The sequence below is a fragment of the Salmo salar genome, chromosome 01 (assembly GCF_965601325.2).
Source record: "Salmo salar chromosome 01, fSalSal1, whole genome shotgun sequence".
Classification (NCBI taxonomy): Eukaryota; Metazoa; Chordata; class Actinopteri; order Salmoniformes; family Salmonidae; genus Salmo; species Salmo salar.
Genome location: NC_138291.1, coordinates 21,053,528 through 21,081,193, shown reverse-complemented (window position 1 = coordinate 21,081,193; position 27,666 = coordinate 21,053,528). Strand labels below are relative to the sequence as shown.

The following is a 27,666-nucleotide window of genomic DNA, read 5'->3' as shown; positions in this document are numbered from 1 at the left end:
CACTGTGACAACTCATCAGTGCAGAAGGGGTATTTGAGGCTTAGGAAAATATTCCAGGGAAAAATATTATGATTATGATGGAAGTTCATGGAAAAACACAGAAAATGTACTGGAAAAAATGGTACAGCTATGTGGACAGGTAATGGGCATAGAGGGGACTGGTTGACATTGAGATAAACATACTTACTGATTGCATCTGAAGTCTGAGGTCTCCTTGCTGTTCCACTTGTGTTACTGGATTGAACTGAAACACAAGAGAACTTGAACTGTTATCATGACATCCTGTGTGTCATATGCCATGTATAAATCCAAGACAATCAACACATCATCAAGCCTCTTCAATGGGATATCAACCACATACATATAAACATATTTTTCCTGGTTCATTAGCTATAAATTATTCAAGTTTCAATAAACAAATGGGATTTCCTTCTTCTGATGTGTCTAGAAGCTAACGCTATAAACTCTCAGTTGTTCCATTAAATATCTTATGTTTTTCATCTCACTTGGCAGCTACACCATAGACAGCTGGAGGCTTGAAACTATGTAATTGGCCCATTGTTCCTATGGCTGAGTGGTCTGATCTGAGGTTAAACCCTTTTGATATCAGTCCACATCAGGCTTTTGGGAAAGCCATCTGACTTTTCACGCAAGTTATTTTTAACCTTGTAACAGCATCAGAATACATCACTGGGCCCAAGCTTCCTGCCATCCAGGACCTCTATACCAGGCAGTGTCAGAGGAAAGCCACAAAAATTGCCAAGGACTCCAGCCACCCTAGTCATAGACTGTTCTCTCTGCTACCACACGGCAAGCTGTACCGGAGCGCCAAGTCTGGGTCAAAAAGGCTTCTTAACAGCTTCTTCTAACCCCAAGCCATAAGACTCTTGAACAGTTAATAAAATGGCTACCAGGACTAATTGCATTGTCCTCACCCCCCATTTTTACGCTGCTTCTACTCCCTGTTTATTATCCATGCATAGTCACTTTACCTCTACCTACATGTACATATTACCTCAATTACCTCAGCTAACTGGTGCCCCCGCACATTGACTCTGTACCGGAACCCTCTGTACAGGAACCCCCTGTATATAGCTTCGCTACTGTTATTTTATTGTTGCTCCTTAATTATTTGTTACATTTCAACTTATTTTTAAGTAATTTAAGCATTTCATTTTAAGGTCTACATCTGTTGTATTCGGCGCAGGTGACACATGACATTTGATTTGATTTGATTTGAATATTGAGCACTTACTAGTGAGCTGGCCAAAGATGGGTATACTCTCCTCTGTGCCATCATAGGAGTTGATGGACACTGAGTAGTCCAGATCAGGAGTCAGGTCTGTGATAGATGTCTTTGTAGCAGTGGCAGGGAGGTTCAACTCTTTGGTTGGTTCATCTGGTATATAGAGAATGGGTTGCCATTAGCATTGGTGCAAATTATCATTCAGCTTGGCATGAAAAGCTAAAACTAGTAAGGCAAACGTCAATTAAATGATGAGATCAATAAATACGAACCTGTATCCGATACAACTTGTATTTTGTAGCCTTGTATCCTTTGTGATGGTTTTCTCCATGACATTTGCACTGTGTTCTCATTTAGAATTTTAAATTTCAAGTCTGAGGGGGGCTCCACTGCAAACAAAAGAGGAACTGGTGTTAACTTACATGTAAGCAAAACATGTGTATGAGTATATAAGTGTTGATCAAGTATTTCAGCAAGGCATTTTATATCAAGCATTCACATTTAGCCCAACGATAAACACTTCATGACTGAAGTTGAGAAGTTCATTGTTGAGGGAGACAAAAACCCACATCCATGGTAAATGTGACAAAAAATAAACTCACAACAACATTTAAAAAGTGTGAGAAGCCATTTTGGAAAACAAAATGGCATTTGTTTGAGTTGCACAACCAGGTGACCCTAGTCAGCAACTCAAGCACCGGAAGTCTGGAGTAAACAACATTAATACAGACCAACTCCACACAAAACTCCCCTAAGGACAAACATTGAGTGAACCATCCAATACATGCTGAGTGCAGTCATTACCACGCATGCCCAACCAACCAGCACCAACACGTTGCTCTCAAGTCATGGAGTTGATTGGAACAACACACAAGTACAACAACATTTTCATTCCAACGTTATTGATTATACAATGGAGTCAAGATTGCCAGGTAATGTTGATGGCATTTGCTGAATTTAACACATGTTATATATACAGAGTATATATACATATTTTGACAAAGTATTTGTATATTTAGAGACTCTAGCACAAGTCATTGGCATACATCCATTGCAAACCTTGCAAAAAGAATACACAATGTGTCACGGGAGACTGTTGTGTACGTTCTTTTCATTGGCAGTGAACAAGATGGCATGAGGTGCTGGGACACTGCTTGCCTTACACAGGCAAAATGAAGAGAGAGTTGAGATACAGAGGAAAATAATTTACAAATATATTGAAAATAAAAAGAATAAAACAACAACAGATGCAATCTGACAACAACACACGTGTCCACATTGAGCTGGCTGTCACGGCACCATGCACATGTACATGAGAAAGTTGTTTAGAACAACTTGACAAATTGGATGAAAGTTTCCATGTACATGACGGACCACACACAGAGATAATAAACACATTTTAACATGATATTCTTCCTCAGTTGGGGTACACATGCAACCTATTTAGATCAGCTGAGTGTTGAGTGACCTTTCACCTTTATGTGAGTACAGTTAAATGGGAAACAAAAGTGTTTGGACATATCAACATGTACTTGAGGGTAAACAGAATAACAAGATTGCTAGAACTGTGAGAATGTAAGAGTCTTAACATCTACGAAGTGAGGTGCTGTAGGAGTGCCTCTTCCTCCTCTAGCCTATGTCTGTATAGGCACTTCTTATATGCTACATACTATAGTCCATGATGATGATGAGTATGTGATGAAGACATACATGCCAAGGCTGGCCTTGCAGACCATGTCAGCAGGTGGGTGGCATGCAAGCTGTTGAGGAAGGGCAGTGGGATGGGATGCAAGAATATCATTGTAAAATACCCACTGAGAAAGCAACAGCTCAGGACACACCGAATGCACAGGCGGACAACAACTAGGACCTGAGCTAAGCTGCTATTGGTACACAGTAAAGGAGGATCACCAACCTGACATCAATTCAGGGGGCCCGGGAAAGCTCCCCTCATGTCTCCAAGAAAGTCTCTGAACAAGAATAAATAAACCCACTTGGGGATAGGGAGGGGAGTTGAGTAAAGGGGAGATGGGGAGGGGAGATGGAGGGGGAAGTTGGGTAAGGAAAGTGGGTAGGGAGGTTGTTTTCACTCACAAGAGCAAAGAGCTGTCACTTTGCGCAAGCTGTTTGAGCATCATTGTAGAAAAAGTCGCAAATAGTTGGAAACACAGTTGTTACAGAGTTGTTACTGCGCACATTTTCTGTTCAATCTTCTCATCTTGCATTTTAACATACTTTACTAAAACAAGACATTGAAAAAAAGCATTGAACATGAAAATAATCACAATAAACATTGGTGGATATCTTTTCAGTCGAGTTCCCTCAACAGGTGTGGATGCAAATCACAGCACCCTGCCTGACCAGAGGACACCTCTGCCTTTCCCATGAGCCAGACTCTGGCTACTGTCAGTAACCTTAGTCTACAGCCAGTCAGTCATTCAGAGGAAAGAGCTATGACTCTCCAAAAGAGGCAGAAGGGATGCCAAAGCAATTTCGCAACATGTACTGACAAAAATTACTTCATATTAACTTTCCATATGGATTGCAACTCAACGTTTTCAAGAATGCCCGCATTCTCTTTGTCTTTGCCCTGTCTGAGGATTAATTTGCGATTCTCATATTACATATTTCCATTCCGTTAGTGAAGATATATGGGAGTAGACATTGGACTCCCCAAAAAAGCTTTCAGGGGAAATAATCACAACTTTCCATTTGGGGTTTTTGTCTTTGGTCTGAAAATGTTTTTACACTTCAAAAAAATATAAGAATTTAATTCTCACGTTTTGAACATCAGGGATATTGAAACTATGATCTCACATTTCTACAAATGATCATGTCATGACCACTTACTTTTTTTGGCGATTGAAATATGAGAAATACTCAAATCTAGAACAGCTAATGTAACTTAATTTTAGTTGACATAATTACAGAGGGGAATAACTAAACCATGAAATGATTTTAGTTTTACTTCTTTTTAGTGTACTTTTGTTTGAGAACACATAATTGGAAAATAAATAAAAAATCCTATCCAATTTTCAATGAAGGAATGACTATTGGGTCCTGGATTCTTTTACCGAACCATAACATCAATACGACTGTGGTTACACGTGATGGTTTCAGAGCCCTGTGAGGACTCTGACATCAACATAAAAGTCAGATCCAACTGTTGAGACAGTAATGTCACATACTGGGTATTACAGATGACTGTTAACGACATAATACCAGAGTCCCTGATTTCTCATTGGCATAGTTGGAGACATTTCCTGATTTTGGTTTCATGACAGAGTTTGTATATGTCCTATCATAATTCTAAAAACTAATTTAGAATATATTATATACATGTACCAAGATTGAGTAAATGCAATTATAACTATTCTGAAATAACTCATACATTACAGAACAAGAGAAGAGGTTCAGGACAAGTCAAATCAAGCACAATACACACATAACTGGGTATCATTTTATTAATCATACTGTACAATGCATTAGGGTTGTTTCCATGTGATAGTATGTCCACACACAATAAAACACCCTACATCATAAACACTGTAATCAAACAACTAGAGAGAGAGAGAGAGAGAGAGAGAGAGAGTTGGGGGTATATGAAAAGGTTTGGCAGGAGGGATAGGGGGAAGGGACATTTACCTTGAGCTTCAACTGTGGAGAATAACACTGCAACGAAGGCAGCCACGGCCAGCGACAGCCTTATCCTCATTTTTAGACGTTATGGGTCAGCAGTACATGAATCAATCTGAGAAGAGAGTTGCATTCAAATGTTCAAACCCATTTAGTGTAGCGTTGGGAAGAGAGTGGACAGAAAGTCACGAGCCCTTGAAAGGGAATAGATTACATTTGCCTGACTGAAAGGGCATCTGCCAGTGGAGGAATTTACCTAAACCACTGTCTGGCAAAATTTGGTTCAATGAAAAGAGAGAAAAACGTAGGCCTATTTAACGACCAAACTTCTGTCACCATGTGCACGGTTATCTCAAAAAAATAGAATCACTTTTTTTCTGAACTATATTCGTTATTAAGCATAAGTAGTCTAAAAAATAATTTCGTTGACTCACTGTTAATAAATAATGGAATCATAATTCAACCTGTTGTATAGGTTAGGACCATAGATTATAAAAGTATATATATTATGTAGAATAAAACCTTTTGCCAAAACAATGTGCCCAATAGGAAATGTATCATTGCCTTAAAGTAAAGTTTTACCAATTATCAACTAATTTATTGATTACTTTGGCTAAACTATTCTCCGTCGATGCGCATACTCTCATACAGTATAATTCTTGATTCCACACTGGGTCCAGAAATAATCCAACATAGATGTGTTTCTTTATGGACACACTATAACCTGAAGAATAACTGACCGCGAAAAAATCACTAATCTTGCAGTTATTCCCAGAAATAAATAAATCTTTGCATTCGTGTATCCATCCAGGTCTTTGAAAAAGTGCATAAATAGCACATACAGATTAGCACAATGTCTTATTCATTGAAAGGCATTTATTTTGTATGAATTTTGAATTATTTCTAATCAACAGCTGGATAAAATTAAATATTTGTAGCTCACCTGGTCAATTCTGACAGAATAAAATCAAAAAATGTAAATGCAGTCTCGTTGAAGACTCCCCCTCTGGAAACGAATAGATAACTTTTAGGAGCTCTGGGTGTACCCTTCTCTCCTCTAGCTGGCTACTGGAAGCTCCAACAGCAGATGTCCAAGAAAGAAGTCTCTGTCCAAGTGGGTAGAATCTTTCCACAATCTGCTACTTAATAGGGGGCTGTTCCCAACTCTCCTTTTACCGCCGTAAACTCTTACGAAACTCCACCGGTAAACCTTGCCATGGTTTGATATATGAAACATCCACCAGTGGGAACACACTTCTGGAAAGTGCATTATTTTCTGCATTCCTTTGGCACATCACGATCTTCTGTCTTAAGTGCCTATAACGGGTTAACAGGGATAATGTGAGTCACAGTCTATATAGCCAGTCAACCCTGAGGAAATTCAAATGTAGGCTATATACTTTTTTTTTTAAATGGTCTACTTACTATCTATTTCAGTGAAAGTATTTGTTCAATCAATAAAAACCACTTGAATTTACTATCCAAGCGACCCGTTCGTGGATTTTCTTGTGGATCGCTCTGAGAATATATGCAGTCGCCCGGGCAACCTAGACTACCTGCGGGTCATTTGTACACTTAAACCAAGTTGAACCACCGATTTTAAAACACAATGACACGGTCCTACATTTATTGACAACTGCAAACAATAAAATATATAACTTATTTAGGACAATTTCACTTGATTAAGTAATTGTACAGTACAGGTAGTCCCAGTGGTGTATCGGAGGGTATACGCAGGTATACCCACTTGTTTTCTGTGGGCATTGCGTATACTCACTTCTTAATCCCCATTGATACGTATCAAAGTGGTGTAGTGGACGTATACGCCGTATAAATTAATAGGACTGATGGAAAGGATAGGAATGTGTAGCTTAAAATATTGATAAACTATTATTCACATTTTAGGGGCAGCAATGTACACACTGTAGTTGGCCTATGCATGAATATTCCAAAATGCAATTAGCGGGAAAACACCATTCTAAAATGCGCACCGCACATGCAAGTGGACAGATATGGAAATATCCGTTAGAAAGAGGGGGGACTTAAAGATGCAACAACTATCATGGTTTGATAATATGATTAGGATCATGCCTTTAGCTGCTATACAATGAAAAAACGTTGACATAAACCAATAGAACAGGGGAACGCATACGAGTAAGTCTATAAAAAATTATTGCCTCCACGTTTCTACGGTGGTGTTTTGGCTACAGGCTACTTTGAAGCAAGGAAAGACATGCTTCATAATATGAAGTAAAACGTCCAGGGTTTTAAACAATTAAGGAGCAGGAAAAATATAGCGATGCTAGTGATAGGTCTACCTGTCTTCTGGTAGATGGAAAGGCTTTCTCAAAAACCTTCTCTATTAAATGTAGGTACAAGGTAGCCTATGCCCAATGATATGATTATTTGGATCAATCCAGTGGCCATTACTTTAGCAAACTCCATCTCATATGCTACAGAAACACTGCTGATTAAACAATTGAATTAAAGGGTAACTACTCTAATAAATCCACATTTATTCGATTTGTTCAACCTCAAAAGTGGTCTCCTGGTGTGGTTTAAGCATTGTTATAGACTTAGAACATACAATTTTGTTTTTCAAAAAAAAAAAAGCATGAGGTGGAATGTTTTAAACCTGTGAATTTCTAACTCAGTTTCTGTTTCAATTGTAGGCATACTATTAGCCTACTGCACAGTACAGTTTGGGTTGGCATGACTGTGAAAGACCAATATGGGATTCATGATTTTAGTTCATTCTGAGTGTGTCAGTCACTGTTTCTCACTATTTTTCACATGGGGCGCCTTTCCTTCCCTTCCCTGTTTTGATATTTTCTTTGCACAATTTGAGTATACCCACTACTACACCACTGGGTAGCCCATATCAACAGCATTGAACATCTTGGGTATCATTGAGGCAGTGTCACCTCTTGGGATGATTGTAAACATTATGAATGGATCTTCATGGATCAGAAATTGTCATTCCAGTTTCCTCAAATCAAATCTACCTAGATAAAATGTCCCTCATTTCATGATCAGTGAGGGCCTCTAGTGTTTAAAAGCAGGAAATACATTTTGGGCAGAGCATTGAAAGTCAACCACATGCACAGAAGTAACCATTATCCTATAGGCCCAGGGGCTTTTGTCCCATATAATAGTTTATCTATTGGTTCATGTACACAATCACAGCTAAATACAGCATTTCTATAGACAAAGTATACATATTATATATTTTTTTGATCCAGAATAACTCTTTATATCAGATGTATTGAGATTTTGAAATGACAACATTCACATGGATAAGACTTTGTATTGTGGTTGTTTTATTCTCTATGGTACATTCATTGAACAATCAATAAATATTGATCCCATGCATGAAACAAATTGGCATTATTGACAGGACAAAAAAAAATATCTCCCAGATCATACATTTGTACAACAGAGAAGATTAATTTAGGGATGGAAATGGACAAGGGCACTCATGCCTTCTTGGGCATTGCTGCATTGAGGAGTTCATACACGACAAATCCGCTTCCTGTGAAGAGAGGAGAACAAGGCAGTTAACCCACTGTTCCTAGGCCATTATTGAAAATAAGAACTTGTTCTTAACTGACTTGCCTAGTTAAATAAAGGTTAAAAAAAAATAGCAGGACATGTGAAACGGGTATTTGACTCCACTGTTTGTAGTTAGACTTGACCTATATTATTTGATCATATGCCGTAAGAATTCCATTAGCACTTACAATCAATGTTACAGTCAAGGAGGGTCATATCAGGGTTGTACAACATCATATAGCCAATTTCAGTGTAATCCATACTTACCAAAGACTGTAAGGGCCATCGTTGCCCTGTACAGAACAGCATCCTTGGCTCCTCCCTTCAGATGGACTGGTATCCCGTTATCTGCCTGTGTAAACAGGAAGAAGAGGAAATTAGCCTATAAATGATATTCAGAAGTATGCAAAGAAGCCCTTTATAGCAACATATATGAACCACAAACTAAATGGTTCGGTCTGGGTGGTGGCCGTATTTTAAGTGGTCTAAGCACTTTTGCGCCACCTGAATATTTCATTAATCAACACACACTGCACTACAATAGCCCCAACTATTTTGTGAGATGTTTAGAACTGCAATTAAAACAAGTAAAAGTTAAAAAAATATATATATTTATACTTATTGGAAAGCAAAGTGCTCCTTGGGACATATTACAGCCTAACCTAATACAAACGGAAACACTTACCATGAACATTATGACCTTAAAAGGATCAGGAATTTCATAGGCTAAGATGAAAATCAACAACAAATTGCAGAAAAGCAATCATTGCTTTAGCAACAGAATTTTAAAGCAGGGCAAGTGTCAGCTATGGACATCCTCTGGGTGTTATGCAAGATTCAGCAAAGCACGGATATCAAAAGTCTAATTTTGCATCAGCTGTTTGCATATCACGCTGCATGCAAAATTAGTCAGCCCAGCCCAAACTAAGAGTGAACCTATGAGCAAACATCATAAATACTTATCTTTCAGGCTACAATGGTGGGAAAATAAGATTCTGTTTCCAGAACCTGAGAATAAAGTGCAAACTTTAACCTTAGCATTACTGCACCATTACTAGTCAAACAAGATTGAACACAAATGTTGACTGTCAAAATTAGGTAAACAAAACCAGAACAGAATTGGCAACTTCTACTTTTAAAAACAGTCTTTGAGCTTCGGTAGACAGGTGTTCCATTCCACATTTCCACTCCATCGCCATCTGCCTGTCTTGGCCCAAGAGCTTACCTGGAACAGCTTCTGCTTCTCCTTGACCATGTTGTCCACTTGTCTGCGGGCACTACTGGAGATAGTCCGGCTGGACAGCTGCTGAAGACTCTAAAAATATAAGTGATCAGTAACAGATGCATAAAAATAAAAAAATTAACTAGAAATGATTACTGAAGTATTTATATGTGCACTAACTAATAACCTTGCTTTAGCTACAATGCATGACCAAAAGTATGTGGACACTTGCTCGTTGAACATCTAATTCCAAAATCATGGGCATTAATATAGAGTTGGTCCCCCCTTTGCTGCTATAACAGCCTCCACTCTTCTGGCAAGGCTTTCCACTAGATGTTGGAACATTGCTGCGGGGACTTTCTATGAGCATTAGTGAGGTCGGGCACTGATGTTGGATGATTAGGCCTGGCTAGCAGTCGGCGTTCCAATTAATCCCAAAGGTGTTCGATGGGGTTGAGGTCAGGGCTCTGTGCAAGCCAGTCAAATTCTTCGACACTGATCGCGACAAACCATTTTTGTATGGACCTCGCTTTGTGCACAGGGGTAATTGTCATACTGAAATGGGAAAGGGCCTTCCCCAAACTGTTGCCACAAAGCAGGAAGCACAGAATCGTCTAGAATGTCACTAGCATCTGTAGCGTTAAGATTTCCCTTCACTGGAACTAAGAGGCCTAGCCAAACCATTATTCCTCCTCCACCAAACTTTACAGTTGGACTATGCAGTCGGGCAGGTAGCGTTCACCTGGCATCCGCCAAACACAGATTTGTCCGCCAGATGGTGGGGCTTGATTCATCACTCCAGAGAACGCGTTGCCACTGCTCCAGAGTTCAATGGCGGCGAGCTATACACCACTCCAGCCGACGCTTGGCTCGGTCATGGAAACCCATTTCATGAAGCTCCCGACAAACAGTTATTGTGCTGACGTTGCTTCCAGAGGCAGTTTGGAACTCTGTAGTGAGCACTGCAACTGAGGCAGACAATTTTTAGGAACTATGCACTTCAGCACTAGGTGGTCCTGTTTTGTGAGCTTGTGTGGCCTACCACTTCACAGCTCAGTCGTTGTTGCTCCTAGACGTTTCCACTTCACAATAACAGCACTTACAGTTGACCGGGGCAGCTCTAGCAGGGCCAAAATTTGACAAACTGACTTGTTGGAAAGATGGCATCCTATGACAGCGCCACGTTGAAAGTCACTGAGCTCTTTAGTAAGGCCATTCTACTGACAATGTTTGTCTATGGAGACTGCCTGGCTGTGTGCTCAATTTAATAAACATGAAAGCAACAGGTGTGGCTGATATAGCCAAATCCACTAATTTGAAGGGGTGTCCACATACTTTTGTATATACTGTATAGTGTACTTCTGCTAGATACTGTAGATCTAGCCAACAGAATTGGTCCATTAGAAAGCCATGTAGCTAGCTGTGATTCTAGACAGTTGAGCATAAGTTATGCCGTGTTCAAACCACTGGTAACTCGGAAATCTCAGACTTCCAAGCTTTCAAGACAACTGGGAAGTCGGGAAAAACAAGCTCCGACTGGGAAACATATTTTTGAACGTCAACTCGTAATTCCAAGTCGGAAACGCTGGCATCTTTCCGAAGTGAAGATCATTGATGCCATGATTTGACCTAAAAGTTCCCAGTTGTCTTGAAAGCACCATTATCCTCCACACATCCAATAAAGCTACAATGTAACTTTTTGGGCTACCTGACCAAATTCACATTTTAGTTATAGATCATTCATTCAAGTTGAAAGCAAGTCTAATAAGCGGTAGATCTGTTCTGTGTGTGCTATGTCTATGCTTCCCGTGCTGAAGGTTCTGCGTCTTTTACTTTTGGTTTTCTACACCAGCTTCAAACAGATGAATATACAATATTTTTAGTAATGGAAAATATATTTCAAATCGGTTTAGATGGTACAATTATTCTTTACACAGTGACTGCTTGTTTTGTCACAAACTGAAATTAGGCGGACTATTAGAATTTTAGCAACCAGGAAATAGTGGAGTGATTTCTGCGTAGCGCATCTTTAAGTGTCAGATGACGTAAACCCTGTTCCAAAAAAATAGCCATTCCCATGACATGTGTACGTGCAAACGCCACCTTTTACAACACTTGGATAGTTAAATTCTGACTAGCTCTATCTTCCTGGCTAACCTATGCGACCTTTACACTTGTGGATGACAATTCAAGACTGTGGAAGAGAATACGTGGCAAGCTAGGTTTAGCTGATTGAATAACTACTATGTAGTTAGCTTACCAAGTAGCTAACATGTGTCATTCTAGCTAGGTTAACAATATACTGTATAAAAACAGCTATGTGTTTAGATCAGGAGGCTAACTTGATTGTCAAGCAAGTGTAAAATATCAGCTGATAGATGGCTAGTAAGCCAACTACCCTGATAAAAAAGGCTAGTTAGTCAACGGTTAACGTTACACGCTAGCTTAGCAACATAGCTCGGCAGCTTAGTTAGAGTTCACTTGAGGAGGCATGTCAGATAACGGCAGTAGCCAAAAATAAAACATCGAATAGCGTACACAAATACATAACAATTGGTCGAATATATAATTAAACGCTTACCATAAGTTGTCTGTACATTTTGGTAAACTTCTAAGTGAGTGCACAAGGACACTTTGAAAACCTAGCTACTTTGCTTCCGGTGATATCCCAAGATTCTTTATGGCGAATAAATTGCAGTTGTCAGTCAGTAGAGAGGAAGAAGGTGAGAGTGGCCCAACTCGGCAGAAAATCTGTCTCCCTCCAGCAGGTGGCGTTTTTGTTCGTTGTTTCGCCCACCAAGCAAGGAGTTTTTGTATGGAAATCAATGAGAGTTCAATTTGGTCCCACAAACATAATGGCTTATTTGCTACGTGAGGTTCATTTGATAAAATGGAAGTTCCGTAATGCTTAACATGTTACGAGTGTACTGATATAAGTAGGACACGTGACATCCCGACAACGCTGAGAAAAAACACCTTATATGGGAGTTGTCTCGAGATGGCTATGCATATTCATGAATTGAGGCTAGTAGCGTAACATCTCTCAATTGAATACAGGCGGTTGACGTCACCAACCCTCATCGAAATTAATAAAACGATTACAATAATGTGTGCACACCGCTCACAAAATGAGGTGGAAACTGAGCTGCACTTCCTAACCTGCCAAATGTATGACCATTTAAAGACACATATTTCCCTCAGATTACACAGACCTTGTCCACTTTAATAAATGGAACACTAGTCACTTTAATAATGTCTACAGAACTTGCATTACCCATCTCATATGCATATACTTTATCCTATACTATTCTACTGTATTTTATTATATGGCTCTCTGACAATGCTCGTCCATATATTTAAATATGCTTAATTCCATTCCTTTACTTAGATGTGTGTGTATTGGGTACATGTTGTGTAATTGTCGGATATTACTTGGTAGATATTACTTTACTGTCGGAGCTGGAAGCACAAGTATTTTGCTACACCCGCAATAACATCTGCTGAACACGTGTATGTGACCAATATCATTTGATTTGATTTGACCCACAAAGAATTCGAAAACAAATCCAATTTTGATAAGCTCCCATATCTCTCGGGTGAAATACCACAGTGTGCAATCACATCAGCAAGATTTGTGACCTGTTGCCATAAGAAAAGGGCAACCAGTGAAAAACAAACACCATTGTAAATACAACATATATTTCTATTTATTTATTTTCCCCATTGTACTTTTACTATTTGCACATTGTTACAACACTGTATAAAGCTATAATACGACATTTGAAATGTCTCTATTCCTTTGGAACGTTTGTGAGTGTAATGTTTACTGTATTTTTTTAATTGTTTATTTCACTCTTGTTTATTATCTATTTCACTTGCTTTGGCAATGTAGACATATGTTACCCATGCCAATAAACCCTTAAATTGTATCCACCAATTCAAAGAAAGGATAGGCGGGAGCTAGACATCCAGCCGTGCCGCTTTGCGGACGACTCCCATTGTTATGGCGGAGAGACATATCTTGTCAGAAAATCCATAATCTTTGTCACTTGTTAACACAGTCATAGTCTCGCGTTGCCATACCCCCCAGAATCACGCTGAGGCTACCACAGCCGCAAAGCCCAAATCGTACAAATTTATGAAAACAAAATAAAAATGTTGGTCTTAATTCAAGGTTAGGGTTAGGCATACGGTTACTAGTGTGGTTAGAGTTAGGTTTCAAATCAGATTTTAAGAAGATGAATTGTAGAAAGAGGTGAGTTTTAGCCATAACTATGACTTTGTGGCTATAGTAACTAGTGACGACCGGAAATTGCTGCAATATGTTCACACGTTGCTCATTGGTTGCTATGTGTGAAGGCTGGACTCTTGTAGACTGGTGCTAGTGTAGCGATCAAATATTTTGTATCATTTTACATTTGTATTTATTAGGGATCCCCATTAGTTGCCGCAAAGTCAGCAGCTACTCTTCCTGGGGTCCCAAACACATTAAAGTACTACCATTGAATATAAAGCAAAAGATAAAACAGTACATCATATAACATTATTAAACCACTACATATCTACAATACAAAATGTACAATACAAAATGTATAGTACCACCATACAACAATATTAAAATGTATACGTATGCGTGTGTATGTACCTTTGTGTGTGTCTTCACAGTCTCCACTGTTCCATACGGTGTACTTTTACATTTTAACAAAAAAATCTGATTCTATTGCTTGCATCAGTTACCTGATGTGGAATAGAGTTCCATGTAGTCATGGCTCTATGTAGTACTGCGCACCTCCCATAGTCTGTTCTGGCCTTGGGGTGTCTGTAGTTTAAACAGACAGCTCGGTACATTCAGCTTGTCAACACTTCTTACAAAAACAAGTAGTGATGATGTCAATCTCTCTTCCACTTTGAGCCATGAGAGATTGACATGCATATCATTAATGTTAGCTCTCTGTTTACTTTTAAGGGCCAGCTGTGCTGCCCTGTTCTGAGCCAGCTGCAATTTTCCTAAGTCCCTCTTTGTGGCACCGGACCACACTACTGAAGAGTAGTCTAGGTGCAGCAAAACTAGGACCTGTAGGACCTGCCTTGTTGATAGGGTTGTTAAGAAGGAAGAGCAGCACTTTATTATGGACAGACTTCTCCTAATCTTAGCTACTGTTGTATCAATATGTTTTGACCATGACAGTTTACAATCCAGGGTTACTCCAAGAAGTTTAGTCACCTCAAGTGTTGAAAGAGTGTGTACATAACGTCACAAAATGTCACTTACGGTAATATTGCCATTAGGATGAATGTGCAGATCACAGACTGACGGTCATCCAATGTAGTAGGTCAAAATGTTTTTAAAATCAGGACTCACCAAAAATAAGAAAAAATAAATTCTCACAAATCAATATTCCAATTGGATGAAAAACAGAAACATCCATAACTATCACTTTTGCACCATTCTTCCCCTCTTTGTGTATGACTTCATTAAGTCTGCTTTTTGGTTCATGAAATTGAGGAGGTCAAAGTTTAATAATTGTCTGTCTAGGCCTTACTCTTAGCATGGTAAACAACACAATAGAGCACAGTATAATGATGGCCTACTGAATATAAATCAAACAAAACATTAAAACTTCCAGAAACCCCTGACATATATATATATATATATATATACACACCTACACTTTGTACACTTGAGAAGCTAAAGTGAAACAAACTACCTGCCTGTTAATATCTCTGTCCACTAAATAGTTCTGAATAAACTATGATATAACTCGTTTTTAGGGTGATTGGTCATAGAAAGGATTTCTGAGTTTAACCATTTAAAAAAAATTAAAAGCCAAATTAAAAAAGACCTCTCATGGGCATGTATGTCAAACCTAGTTATTTTAAATAAAATAAACAATTTACCAATGTTACACATATTATGGCAAGAACAGCTCAAATAAAGAAAGAGAAACGACAGTCCATCATTACTTTAAGACATGAAGGTCAGTCAAACCTGAACATTTCAAGAACTTTGAAAGTTTCAAGTGCAGTGATGAAACTGGCTCTCATGAGGACCGCCACAGGAAAGGAAGACCCAGAGTTACCTCTGCTGCAGAGGACAAGTTCATTAGTTACCAGCCTCAGAAATTGCAGCCCCCAAAAAATGCTTCACAGTGTTCAAGTAACATACACATCTCAACATCAACTGTTCAGAGGAGACTGCATGAATCAGGCCTTCATGGTCGAATTGCTGCAAAGCAACCACTACTAAAATAAACCAATAAGAAGAAGAGACTTGCTTGGGCCAAGAAACACGAGCAATGGACATTAGATTGGTGGAAGTCTGTCCTTTGGTCTGATGAGTGCAAATTTGAGGTTTTTGGTTCCAACCGTGTCTTTGTGAGATGTATGATCTCCACATATGTAGTTCCCACCGTGAAGCATGGAGGAGGTGTGATGGTGTAGGGGTGCTCTACTAATGACACTGTCTTTGATTTATTTAGAATTCAAGGCACACTTAACCAGCATGGCTACCACAGCATTCTGTAACGATACACCATCCCACCTGGTTTGCGCTTAGTGGGATTATAATTTGTTTTTCAACAGGAGAATGACCCAACATACCTCCAGGCTGTGTAAAGGCTTTTTGACCAAGAAGGAGAGTGATGGAGTGCTGCATCAGATGACCTGGCCTCCACAATCACCCAACCTCAACCAAATTGAGATGGTTTGGGATGAGTTGTACCGCAGAGTGAAGGAAAAGCAGCCAACAGCTGCTCAGCATATGTGGTAACTCCTTCAAGAAGGTTGGAAAAGTATTCCAGGTGAAGCTGGTTGAGAGAATGCCAAGAGTGTGCAAAGCTGTCATCTAGGCAAAGGTTGGCTACTTTGAAGAATAAAAAATTGATTTAGATTTCTTTAACACCTTTTTTGTTACTACATGCTCTATATGTGTTATTTCATAGTTTTGATGTCTTCACTATTTTTCTACAATGTACAAAACAGTAAACATAAAGAAAACCCCTTGAAAGAGTAGGTGTGTCCAAATTTTGACTGGTACTGTATATTCCTCAATAAGCTGACAGTTTCCACATTGGAAAATTGGTCGGACAATATTATCCCGGAACTGTGAAAAGTAGGTGCAGCTCCTACATGGGATGAAACGTTCACCATAGTCTATGAAGGTGGTTGCTGCCAATCTGGAAAAAGTCAGTTTCCCCGTATGGCGAAAAGTGACATTGGCAATTGGTGTGTTCTCTGCTCAAATTTAGAGAAGCCTGGCCTGACATTCAGTAGGCTACTGAGAGTCAATAACTTCTGAAATGTGTATATTGTGATAGCATACCTGTGTGTGTGAAATAACTTGGTATGGGGCAATGCCAGTTTTATATATACACTAGATGACTGACAGGGGGCTCTGTTTTAAAGCCCCCACACCTCCATCTTGGCACTCACCCACATTGTAAAATAATTTGGACGCTATAGAAATACATTTACTAATGTCTACATTTGTTTTTGCCACATTTATTCTATTACAGACAGCTTAATGCATACTTTAATCATGTTCTGTAAGCTAAAAATAAACATTTATTTTGAAAGTTCTCATTTTACAGTGCCCAATACAAAAAAAGAACATGTACTTTTGTCCTTGAAATTAAATACTTTATAATTCCATTCATTCCTACGTGTATGTAGGACTTATATGGCTGGTCGTTCGCTGCAAAGCCCCTCATTGGCCAAAACATAACAGGTAAATTCTAGGGTTTATATACATCATTGGGCAACACCCAGGAGTGCACCTCACATTTCCTTTCCATTAACAACATTGACGGGGGAAATAAAAACCAATCAATAACTTGCAAATATTGTTTTTCACATTTGATTCACTTTTGAAATATCAGCAGATTATCCAATGCAATATATTAAAGAATAAACGGCAGAATTAGCTTTATAACAAAGAAAACAACCAAAATACAAATTAAAGTATTGCATAACAAATGTAACACTTTTAAAGTGCATAGCATTTGGTCAACATTAAAATTAAATGTTGTTAAATGTTTTAAAATGCATTTTGATAGTCAAGTCAACAAGTTCCATTGTAGAGACAACATCAACAGCATTGGTCCATAAAACCTTCAGATCAAGTTGGCTATGGCTGTATCCTAAGAGGACAAAATAGGATTTCACACATACCATACTATAGAAAACCGCAGTTTGACCAATACAGTAATTGATCAAGATAAAAATGTGATTAAACATTGGTTTGTCAATCTCAATAAGATTGCTTTTGTTGAGCGGCAATAAAATCGATACGTGAACATTTATTTGATCAAATCAATGACTGCTTATATCCTTAAAAAATCAACATGTCTATGAACTTTTGTTCCCAATTCAAAACTGTTTGAAATTGCCTCAGAGGTAAGTAAATTAAAAACATTAGTACATTCACAAACAGGAAATATTACAGAATAATGTGTGTGTGGAACTTACATTAAAATATAGTGCCATCAAGCCATACAACAAACATTGCTCAAATAATATACATGTCTTTTGAAATAAGATATGGATAAAAAGATAATACAAACACTATGTACTTCAGGACCACAGAGAACATTTTCAGCTGTCATCTTGTACAAAGACACAGTATCCTAAGCTCCCAGAGCCTTTTTGTGTCTCATCCCATTAGTTTACAGGGTGTAACACACAGGCCTTTTTCAGGAGGGCACAATATTACAGATACATATTGTGTAGAACAGACATTCTTCTTTGTCATGAGAATCCGCAATGGTGTAAGTTCTATACAATAGATATCTAGAACATGCTGAAATTATATATAATCACCCTTCTGAAAAAACACCTGACTTCAGCCTTCCCCTGGAGGTGGGAATGAGTGAGCTAACATTACAACACAAAACAAACATTTTAACAAAGAGCAGTGCATCCAGGCTAAATCAGCAAGCATTCCAGAGCAGGGCCAAACTGGTGGTGGATAGACCCAGGCATGCAGAGGGAGGAGGAGGTAGAGTCTCCATATGAGCAAGCCCTTCAGCTGGAAATATCTGCACTGTTGTTACGTTTGCCATATCTGTAGTGGATGCTGAGGAGGACTAAGCCCAGGCAGAAGCAGACAGAGCCCACAGTGATGTAAGCAATGCCCAGGAAGGGGTTCTTGCCACCCATCCAGGAGATGGTGCTCAGGATCATGCGCTTCCTCCCATCGAAGCTCCGCACGGGGTAATCTGAGGTCACATGGTTAAAGAAAATGACAGCAGCACACCTGGACACGAGGATTCTAAAGATAAAATGATGTGTCCTATGTAGACTTTGTGAATGGTAAAAGAGAATAAAGATTCATTACAGTAAGCATTGTACAAGACATAGGTTTATAACTGAACACAAACTCATGGCTCTGTCTCCTATGTGCAATGTTCTCTCAATACAAACATATGCCTGCCATGAATCTCTATGTTGTAATGTATTGCAGTCTTTCTCAAAAGGATACTGTAGGTGACCTCGAGGATGTATTCTCCTCGGGGCAGTGTGGGGGTCATGTTGTTGGGCTTCTTCTGGATGATGCGGTATAGCTTGCGGAAGGTGGGCAGGGCAGCGGTCCTCATCCACACAATGAAATCCTCATTGATGAAGCCATTGTTGTCAGAGTCTGATGGGTCCAGCTCAAAGACAGGCTTTCTCCAGTTCACAGGTTTGCTTGTGCCTGAAGGAGGAAAAAGGCCTAGTCAGTCATGATAATTTGATTATTACAAGGTAGTTGTGTCATTTTGCATGGTGTGCAAATCACCTTGGAAAACTACAGTGAGGTTGTTGTTTCCACTGGGGTTCCTGAATTTGACATGCTTGTCCGTCCACCATGCAATACCCTTCTTTACCAGAGGAATTGCGGTTCTGGAGCCATTGGGGTCAATGTAATAGAGCTCCAGAGTGTCTGATGAGAAATACATGGCAGTCAATAGCAAGCCCGGTCTCTGAAATAGTGGACCAACACTGACGCTTCATGGCAAACTAGAGTAAAGCCACTCCAAAAACTCTATTCAAGGGTTGGCCCAAATAGGCAGACGTTTATCTACAGTACATTTGTAAAGTATTCAGACCCCTTCCCTTTTTCCACTTATTCATTAAAACATTTTCCCCCCCCTCAATCTACACACGATACTGCACAATGACAAAGCAAAAACTGGTTTTTAGAAATTTTGGCTAAGGCGTTCAAAATAAAATAGAAATACCTTATTTACATAAGTATTCAGACCCTTTGCTATGAGACTCGAAACTGAGCTCAGGTGCATCCTGTTTCCATTGATCATCCTTGAGATGTTTCTACAACTTGATTGGAGTTCACCTGTGGTAAATTGAATTGATTGGACATGATTTGGAAAGGAACACACCTGTCTATATAAGGTCCCACAGTTGACAGTGCATGTCAAAGCAAAAACCAAGCCATAAGGTCGAAGGAATTGTCCATAGAGCGTCAAGACAGGATTGTGTCGAGGCACTTGTCTGGGGAAGGCCACCAAAAAAATGTATGCAGCATTGAAGGTCCCCAAGAACACAGTGACCTCCATCATTCTTAAATGGAAGAAATTTGGAACCACCAAGACTCTTCCTAGAGCTGGCTGCCCAGCCAAACTGAGGTCTGAATACTTTCCGAATGCACTGTAAATAGTCTTATAAGTTTTTTGTTGCGCATTGGTGTGTGCAGTAACGTTACTAAGAGACTGCGGAACCGAAAATGGCAACTATTTGTTAAGTGAATTTCGCCCTCAAGTCTTACCATTGAAGAGGCTATTGGCGATAGCACCACATGGAGCAATAGGCTTGTCACTGCTGCGGTACGGCTCACATTCCTTGCTGGGGCTCTGTAATGAGTGCGAAGAAGTTTCAGTGCAGCGTAAAAATAATGATGTTTAAAGCTAACAATTAGGCCAACATCTATTCAATGTATGTGATACTTGATAGATGTAGCTTACGCCCTCTCAACTAAGTGAACCTTTACCATACCTGTAGAGAAGTCTTATCTCCATTTAACTGGCTGTCATCTCTGGACTTCACATAGCGTCTGTGATTCTGATAAAAGTTGGACAAGCCGTAGTACATGAAGACGTTGCTCTGTAGGAGAAGAATTTCAGATCAATGAGTAATGAATTAGTTTAGTTATTCATCAGATGAGAGAATAGGCCTTCATAAGACATTGCAACAATGCTGCAACTCCAAGATGAAAGGGCAGGAGGCTGAGAGTCTAAATAAGGATTTCCTTCACATAATATCATCCTGTAAAATCTATTTGAGTGCATAATAAATAATTCAAGGAAATGGTGTAAAATAGTAATAATCGATTCTGAACAGAGGCCGACCGTTAAGTGTTTCTAAATAGAGTAGCTAATGGACACTAAGTATGCCTCCAGTCCAGTTATTACTGATTGACTTGCGTACACGTTTAATTGTGATTATACAGTACATTGAGGACCAAAAAGGGTAAGTAAGGTTGTAGGTTATGTTCAGTTTACCTCAAATGGTTGATCCAGAGAGAAGGGTACAGAACAGGTACATGACTTTGTGTTGTTCCAGCTGTAGCTTTGAGAACAGTTGTAGCACGGACTTGACATGTCAACACCAGTGTAATCAATCTGTAAATTAGGGAGATGATCAATAACACTTAGCGTCAATTTAGCTAGCAATTACATTCAAAGCAGACAATGACTGAAAGATGGTTAGCTAGCCAACAGCATTAACCCATACACAATGAAAATGAGTTGACTATGTTTTGGTACCTAAACTTTATGGATTGTTAGTTAACGTTACCTCGAACTCTTTGATGTTGTTGGACGTCACGAAAAGCCCAACGCCGATGGGGATGAAGATGAGACCAATTACAAAGAAAGCAGGAAGAACAGTGCCCGCTGTCAAAATAGGTTGCCAAGCGGGCAGTCTTTGCTGTTTGAACGCAGTGTTGTCCGGCTTTTTATTTGTCATAGTTCCTGCGCATACATGGCCCGTAGCACCAGGCTGGTGTCCGTCCTCTTCCTTTGCGTTGTAGCTAGACGCCATCATGGCTGCAGTTCTCGTCGAACAAAATAATCCACACTGTCAACAACAGTGACAGCTGGCTGTCGCGAGAAAACTTTCGTTTCTCAGTAAATCAACCCGTTATCTTCTCAATAATGTTACGTAGCGTTAAATGTAATCATTTAAAAAAATTAAAAATACAAGCATTGTGTATTTACTTTGGAGGGAATTTCGAGTTACCGTGAGAGCGAAAGTAGGCAGCTATGAGAAGTCAGGAAACTTCTATTAATCAAATGGTGTTGCAGTCCGTTGCACGTGATCAGGTAAGGAGCACGCCCCTTTGATTCTTTAAAATAAATACCCTCGTGAGACCATATAAATTAATCAGAATAATATTTTCGTTGTGAAGCAGAGGTTTGAATCTCCCATCCGAACAGACCATTTTCAATTATAATTAAAACAAATCTTTATTGTTGTATAGGATGTGTTCCCTGTGGCTCAGTTGGTAGAGCATGGTGTGTGCAACGCCAGGGTTGTGTGTTCGATTCCCACGGGGGGCCAGTACAAAAAAAAAATGAAATAATGTATGCATTCACTACTGTAAGTTGCTCTGGATAAAAGCGTCTGCTAAATGACTAATGTAAATGTATTCATCATTAAAGCTGCAATATGTCACTTTTTTGGCTAAGACCAATTCACATAGAAATGTGTGTTATAGATCTGTCATTCTCATTGAAAGCAAGAAGGATGATATTGCGGGTGTTCTTGCATCTGGGCATATCTGCATTTGCAGGATCCCTCTTTATTGTTACATTTTTAAAGGACAGGCTGGAGGCAGGGGTGCTCCAGTCATTGGTGACCTGTCATTCAGGGCAGGTGGGGCTCTAGCTCATAATTTCTATATATATTATATACACACACCGCTTGTGCGCATGTTGATTTTGTCCACTCACACCTGACGCGTTCAGGACACGCAGGTTGAAATATCAAAACGAGCTCTGAACCAACTATATTAATTTGGAGACAGGTCCAAAATCATTACACATTTATGTCAATTTAACAAGCTAGCTTGCTGTTGCTAGCTGATTTGTCCTGGGATATAAACATTGGGTTGTTGTTTTACCTGAAATGCACAAGGTCCTCTACACTGACAATTAATCCACAGATTAAAGGGTACACCAAGTTCTTTCTAGTAATCACTTCTTCTTTGAACTTTATATGGCGGTTGGCAACCAACTTTAAGGTGTGTTACCACCACTAACTGTGGGTATATGTTTCTAAAAACCAATGAGGAGATGGGAGAGCCGGACTTGCAGTGCGTCAAGTGTTACAAATGGAACCACGTTCTATTTTGGCACCTGGCTACGCCGACGCGAGCGAGCAGTGTGGGTGCAATGATTGAATAACATGTATGTGTACATTTATTTTGCAACGTTTGCGCACGCGACGTGGGCGGTGTGGTCAGTATGTAAGAATTTTGTTCCTCTCCCCCTCAGAACTTATCCTACTGTTCTGACTTGGTGATAGCCTGTTTTAGAGTAATGGCATCATCGAATATTGTAAGTGCTTTCATTGTCTGTTTATATGCCCCCTTTATTTATCCTATGGTTCTGACTTGTTGTACAGGGAGAATAATGCAAGAACGGCCTATGTTCTAATTTCAGTGCTGCCTGTTTCAAAAGTGCTGAACAAATAGGCATATTGACTACATCCATTTTAGCTCGCTCATTTGTCTTAATCAAAATTACGGCTTAACTCTTATCCGCTCATCGTTCCCTTAAGCCATAGTTTGTATATCTCAATTGTTATATTGCTTATACAGGTCTATATCATTAGTATCTTATTAATAATTTTAGGCAATATTGGAATGATGCATTTCATTGTTTTGCTTACTTTGTGTATTATAATTAGCTCGTGCTTTTCTCCATGAGGAGGGGATACTATATAATGTTGTTGGGCATGTAACCGTGTTTGCCAGTGACAGTCTCTTCCTAATTTCCCCCCAAATAATTCTACAAAAAGATCAGTAATAGACCCATGTAATTCCAGTTGATATTGCGAGAGTTGTTATGTTTGCGCGGTGCGCTGTCAGTGTGTCGGTATATTGTCTTTAAAAGTGGAACCTCGTGATTGTATTTTCCTTCCTTTTTAGACCACATACTGTAGGCCTTTTAAAATGGTAGGCATACCACATCTCTCTCTCTCTCTCTCTCTCTCTCTCTGTGGTGACTTAAAGAAGAGTGAAGTTAAGGCCTCAACATCTTGCTGATTTTATCTTAATTTCAGTCGGTGTCCATTTGAAAGTGCCGAACAACTAGGCCTACCTCGTCGCAGTTCGTTTGCGTGCAGTTTCGTATACTTAGAGCTAAGTGTTAATGATGAAGATCAAACATTATGAATTTACTGAAAATAAATCTAATAATGTTTCTGTATGATTCAAAACTCAATCATGTCGGCATTTGTTAATTTTGAAGAAGTATGCGGTTCTTATCTAGTTACACAAATCCACAAGGAGTTAGTAGAAACCATATTTATTTAAGCACGTCAGGTATGTTTTTTAAAAAGGCAGTAAATGAGGCTGAATGAACTGTTTCGCTGTCAGATGAGGCTTCACTGATAGCCAGGTGTAGCAGTGGTAATGATTCACTCCATGGTGCTAAAACAAAGCTCTGTCGGGACAGCTTTATGTAGGCCCTAACAGTTTGTGGGCACCATTTGTCATCGTTATAGTGCAATGAATGTATTGTTTAATGTTATGTTGTGTAGTGTCTTTGCTGGCATGCATAAAAAAATTGGTTTAGTTTGCCCCATCATACTAAAATCGCCACTGGCTCCAGTACACTAGGTGGCGTTAATGTACAATAACATTGGATGCCAGCCGCTGATAAGCCCCACAGAAGAAGGGGCGGGGGCGACAACGATAGCTAGCTGTACACCGGTAGTGTCCTCCCTGCCTATCGGGCACTATGGGGTATGCTGGCACTTATCAACCGCCGTAGTGTTGTGCTAGCGGGAGACGGGGTGACCGGTACACAGTGTCCTTCGCCCCCGCCTGTCTGGCACTGTTTTCCCACAGATCTGGTAACGGCGATGAGGGCAGGTGTTTTGCGGGCGGGAGCGAAGGACACTCTACTGGTATCCCTCGCGCTAGTTAGCAGGATCAAAACATTTTTTTATAATACATTTATTTCCCTTTTGACCCACATTCAAAACTGTCATGCAGGAACGCTCAAAGAGGGGCATTCATGTAAGAACCGATGGGATGCTTGTGGGTGTTCATGAAGGAACCGTCTACATGCAGGAACATACCTAATTGCGGGCTGCAGTTGAGCACTAGTTGAAAGCAAGTCTAAGAAGTGGTAGATCTGTTCTATATGCGCTATTTCTATGCTCCCCGTTCTTAAATTTAGTTTCTTACGTCTTTTATTTTTGGGTTTTGTACAAAGTCTTCAAACAGCTGAAAATATATTTTTGTTAATTGAAAATATATTTAAAAGCAGTTTAGATGGTACAATGATTCTCTACAGTAGGTGATTTTTAATGCACTGTAACGTTGGATGCCAGACGCCGGGTGTATCAACTGAAATTAGGCGAACTATTAGCATTTTAGCAACAAGGAAATGGCGGAGCAAGTTTTGCATATTGCACCTTTTTAACATTTTTAAGTGATCACTTTGTGTCGCAGTGGATTTTAAAATGTGCACTCAGTGTTTCATTATGTTTTCATGTGACACTGGACATATCATCCTCATCGGATGAGGCTACGTTATAAGTTATATCTCAATACAATGTAGTCTATATGATATACAGTATACCCTATTCAGACTTCACTGAAGTTCCCTCTGGGAAAATACTCTCTAATTTTTTATTATATTCTATTCTAACCCCATGTTCACTGACTTTAATTTGTGACACAAACAGGGGCGAAAATCTGATATCAACTTTGGAGGGGACAATTACATGAAATTCTCTCAAGAGCAATTCCTGAGGGGGACACCAAAAGTAGTGCTGTAACACATAGCCTACATTGTAATATGGTAAATGTATATTGAGGAACCAAAGAAATAAGGTGTTTGCCGTACTCCTAACTACCGGTACCCAAAACTACACAACTAATCACAACAGCAATACCATTGCCTTTAACAAATCTTGGTTCAGTCACCAGTTTAAGTTGAGAGTGGGGGTATCCATGGCATTTTCCAATTATGTTCCTATTTTACAAGTAAACATTTTTGAGAACCTTTCATAATGTTGCCAAAGACTCAACAAACTTACCTGAGACTCCCTGTCTCTGCCAGTCTGTCCCTGCATATCTGTCCCCAACTCTGCTGTCTGTGTGCCATCTGTTGCCTGATCTGCCTAATGACATCATTGTGAAACATTTCCATTAGAATTTCATTTCTTTCTTATTAACATTTTATCAACTAGTCTTTGAGATATTGGGCTACTAGGGTTCTTACTTTGCGTTTTGGTGTACTGAAAAATACTCTGATGTCTGTCTTTTATTTTTCTGCCATTTTTCTACCTGGCTGGCTACACACACACAAAGTGTGTAGGTTATTTACAGTAGGAGATGGGCTTCTATCTTATCTTTTATCATTCTATTTGGGCTTCGATCTAAAAGGTAGCTAGCAAATGTGAAATGGATTAAAATGACAAGAGTTGACAGCTGTATGAGTTCACCATTTACACAACATATGCTGCAACCTTTTGTAATTTTAATAGTTTGTTTCATATTGGCTGGCTTCCAACAATAGCTGAATTTGCAAAGCAAGCGAGCACCAATTCCGTTTCAGTGGTGTTTGCTATAATCTTTTCTACCCGGGTTAAATAAAATAAATAAAAGTTCCCTTGCGACAATTTAGCTTTTGCAACGAGACCATTAAATATATTTAAGACAATGGTAGAAGAGAGTGTAGTTCTGTTCAGTTTGGACTTCAGTTTATCGCTAACCTTATCACAGGGACTTTGAAGCACTAACTTGCATCATCTGCATGCTGATCTTGGAATAAATTGATGATAGCAAAGATTCCATCTTTGACGAGGCCACATAAATGGAATAGGTACTAGCTAGCTTAATAGTTAATATTTGTGCGCTAGCTCTGCATATTCAGCTAGTGTGTGCGCGATTGACTGGATTAACCTCACGTCAGTTACGTTCATTGAGTGCCTTTCAGACAGTAGACACGACCCCTCTGTTACCTTGCCAACTAAGGAACTGGCAGTGGATCAAACCATTGTGAGGCAAAGGGTGGGGGGGTCACAATCTTTGGAAACTTAAAAACGCGCTATTAAGTGTCTATAATCAGCACAATTGCTTTCATTGCGTATTATTAATATTATTTAAATTACATAGTTATGATTCAGTGATATATTGGGGGGGACAAATCATATTTTTCCCAGGATGGGGGGGTCGTGTCCCCCCCGTCCCCCCCGGGATTTCCGCCCCTGGACACAAAGTGCCCAAATAATATTTATGTTTGGGATGGATGTATGTCAATGATGTAATAGATTGCAAGTGGTCGATTTTTCTGGAATGACTGACTGTAGGTGCTCTATACTTGAATATTGCTTTACGCTACACTAGGTTTAGCTCCAAGACTGTCAGCCAATCATGGCTTTCTCTGGTGATCTGCTAACATCAACCGCAAGTCTATGGGGCCGCAGATCCCCTACACTGATGTGACCATCTTAAAGCCTCCAAGCCAGGGGCCTGGACCACTCCCTCAACAGCTCTCCGGCCTGCTCCCTCCCTCACGCTTTGCCCTCATGGCATCAATGGTTGTCTCATGACAATCTACCCTACTGAGGTATGACTGAATCCTTCCAAAATGTATCAGTTCATCTACTCAACTGAGCTTTTACTTTAACATCCCTGCTACTTCAGCCATATAGTAACCATTCTTCTTTTTGTCCCACAGGCCATTTGCTCAGAGTGAATTTGCGCATATCCATATCAGCATACAAAAAAAGACTTCAGCATAGAAAATGTATTAGAATTACGTTTCTTTCATTT

At 39.6% G+C, this 27,666-nt stretch overlaps 3 protein-coding genes across 5 annotated transcripts in view; all 3 read right to left on the bottom strand.

Annotated features, from left to right (window-relative positions):
• LOC106573748 (collagen alpha-1(XII) chain) overlaps positions 1 to 6,090 on the bottom strand; it is a 90,549-nt gene extending 84,459 nt beyond the window's left edge. For 2 of the 3 annotated variants that reach the window (XM_014149180.3, XM_014149121.3), the window contains exons 1-5: positions 5,826 to 6,090; positions 4,892 to 4,997; positions 1,519 to 1,635; positions 1,256 to 1,399; positions 188 to 244 (exon numbers count right to left, since the gene is read on the bottom strand). In XM_014149180.3, the coding sequence (XP_014004655.1) occupies positions 188 to 244; positions 1,256 to 1,399; positions 1,519 to 1,635; positions 4,892 to 4,961 (388 nt within the window). In that variant the 5' untranslated portion in view covers positions 4,962 to 4,997; positions 5,826 to 6,090. The remainder of the gene's footprint in view (positions 1 to 187; positions 245 to 1,255; positions 1,400 to 1,518; positions 1,636 to 4,891; positions 4,998 to 5,825) is intronic. The other variant, XM_014149257.3, reaches the window with a different exon arrangement.
• A 2,089-nt stretch (positions 6,091 to 8,179) lies between these two features.
• On the bottom strand, positions 8,180 to 12,543 carry LOC106573685 (cytochrome c oxidase subunit 7A2, mitochondrial). Its single transcript, XM_014149000.3, has 4 exons — positions 12,238 to 12,543; positions 9,660 to 9,749; positions 8,702 to 8,786; positions 8,180 to 8,414 (listed from the first exon to the last, which is right to left on the bottom strand). The coding sequence occupies exons 1-4, from the start codon at positions 12,253 to 12,255 to the stop codon at positions 8,359 to 8,361; spliced, it is 249 nt and encodes an 82-aa protein (XP_014004475.1). The 5' UTR covers positions 12,256 to 12,543; the 3' UTR covers positions 8,180 to 8,358.
• A 4,593-nt stretch (positions 12,544 to 17,136) lies between these two features.
• LOC106573624 (cell cycle control protein 50A) lies at positions 17,137 to 21,943 on the bottom strand. Its single transcript, XM_014148879.3, has 7 exons — positions 21,447 to 21,943; positions 21,152 to 21,271; positions 20,646 to 20,753; positions 20,419 to 20,503; positions 19,432 to 19,575; positions 19,135 to 19,347; positions 17,137 to 18,871 (listed from the first exon to the last, which is right to left on the bottom strand). The coding sequence occupies exons 1-7, from the start codon at positions 21,693 to 21,695 to the stop codon at positions 18,678 to 18,680; spliced, it is 1,113 nt and encodes a 370-aa protein (XP_014004354.1). The 5' UTR covers positions 21,696 to 21,943; the 3' UTR covers positions 17,137 to 18,677.
• Positions 21,944 to 27,666: the final 5,723 nt, after the last annotated feature.

Coding starts and splice junctions, on each gene's coding strand:
- LOC106573685 (XM_014149000.3), bottom strand. Junction 8,787..9,659: donor AGAAGCAGAAGCTGTTCCAG/GTAAGCTCTTGG, acceptor CTGTTTACACAG/GCAGATAACGGGATACCAGT. Junction 8,415..8,701: donor GATGGCCCTTACAGTCTTTG/GTAAGTATGGAT, acceptor CTCTCTTCACAG/GAAGCGGATTTGTCGTGTAT.
- LOC106573624 (XM_014148879.3), bottom strand. CDS start 21,695: ATGATGGCGTCTAGCTACAACGCAAAGGAAGAGGACGGACACCAGCCT. Junction 20,754..21,151: donor CTCTGGATCAACCATTTGAG/GTAAACTGAACA, acceptor CTTCTCCTACAG/AGCAACGTCTTCATGTACTA. Junction 19,576..20,418: donor CGCCAATAGCCTCTTCAATG/GTAAGACTTGAG, acceptor ATTTCTCATCAG/ACACTCTGGAGCTCTATTAC.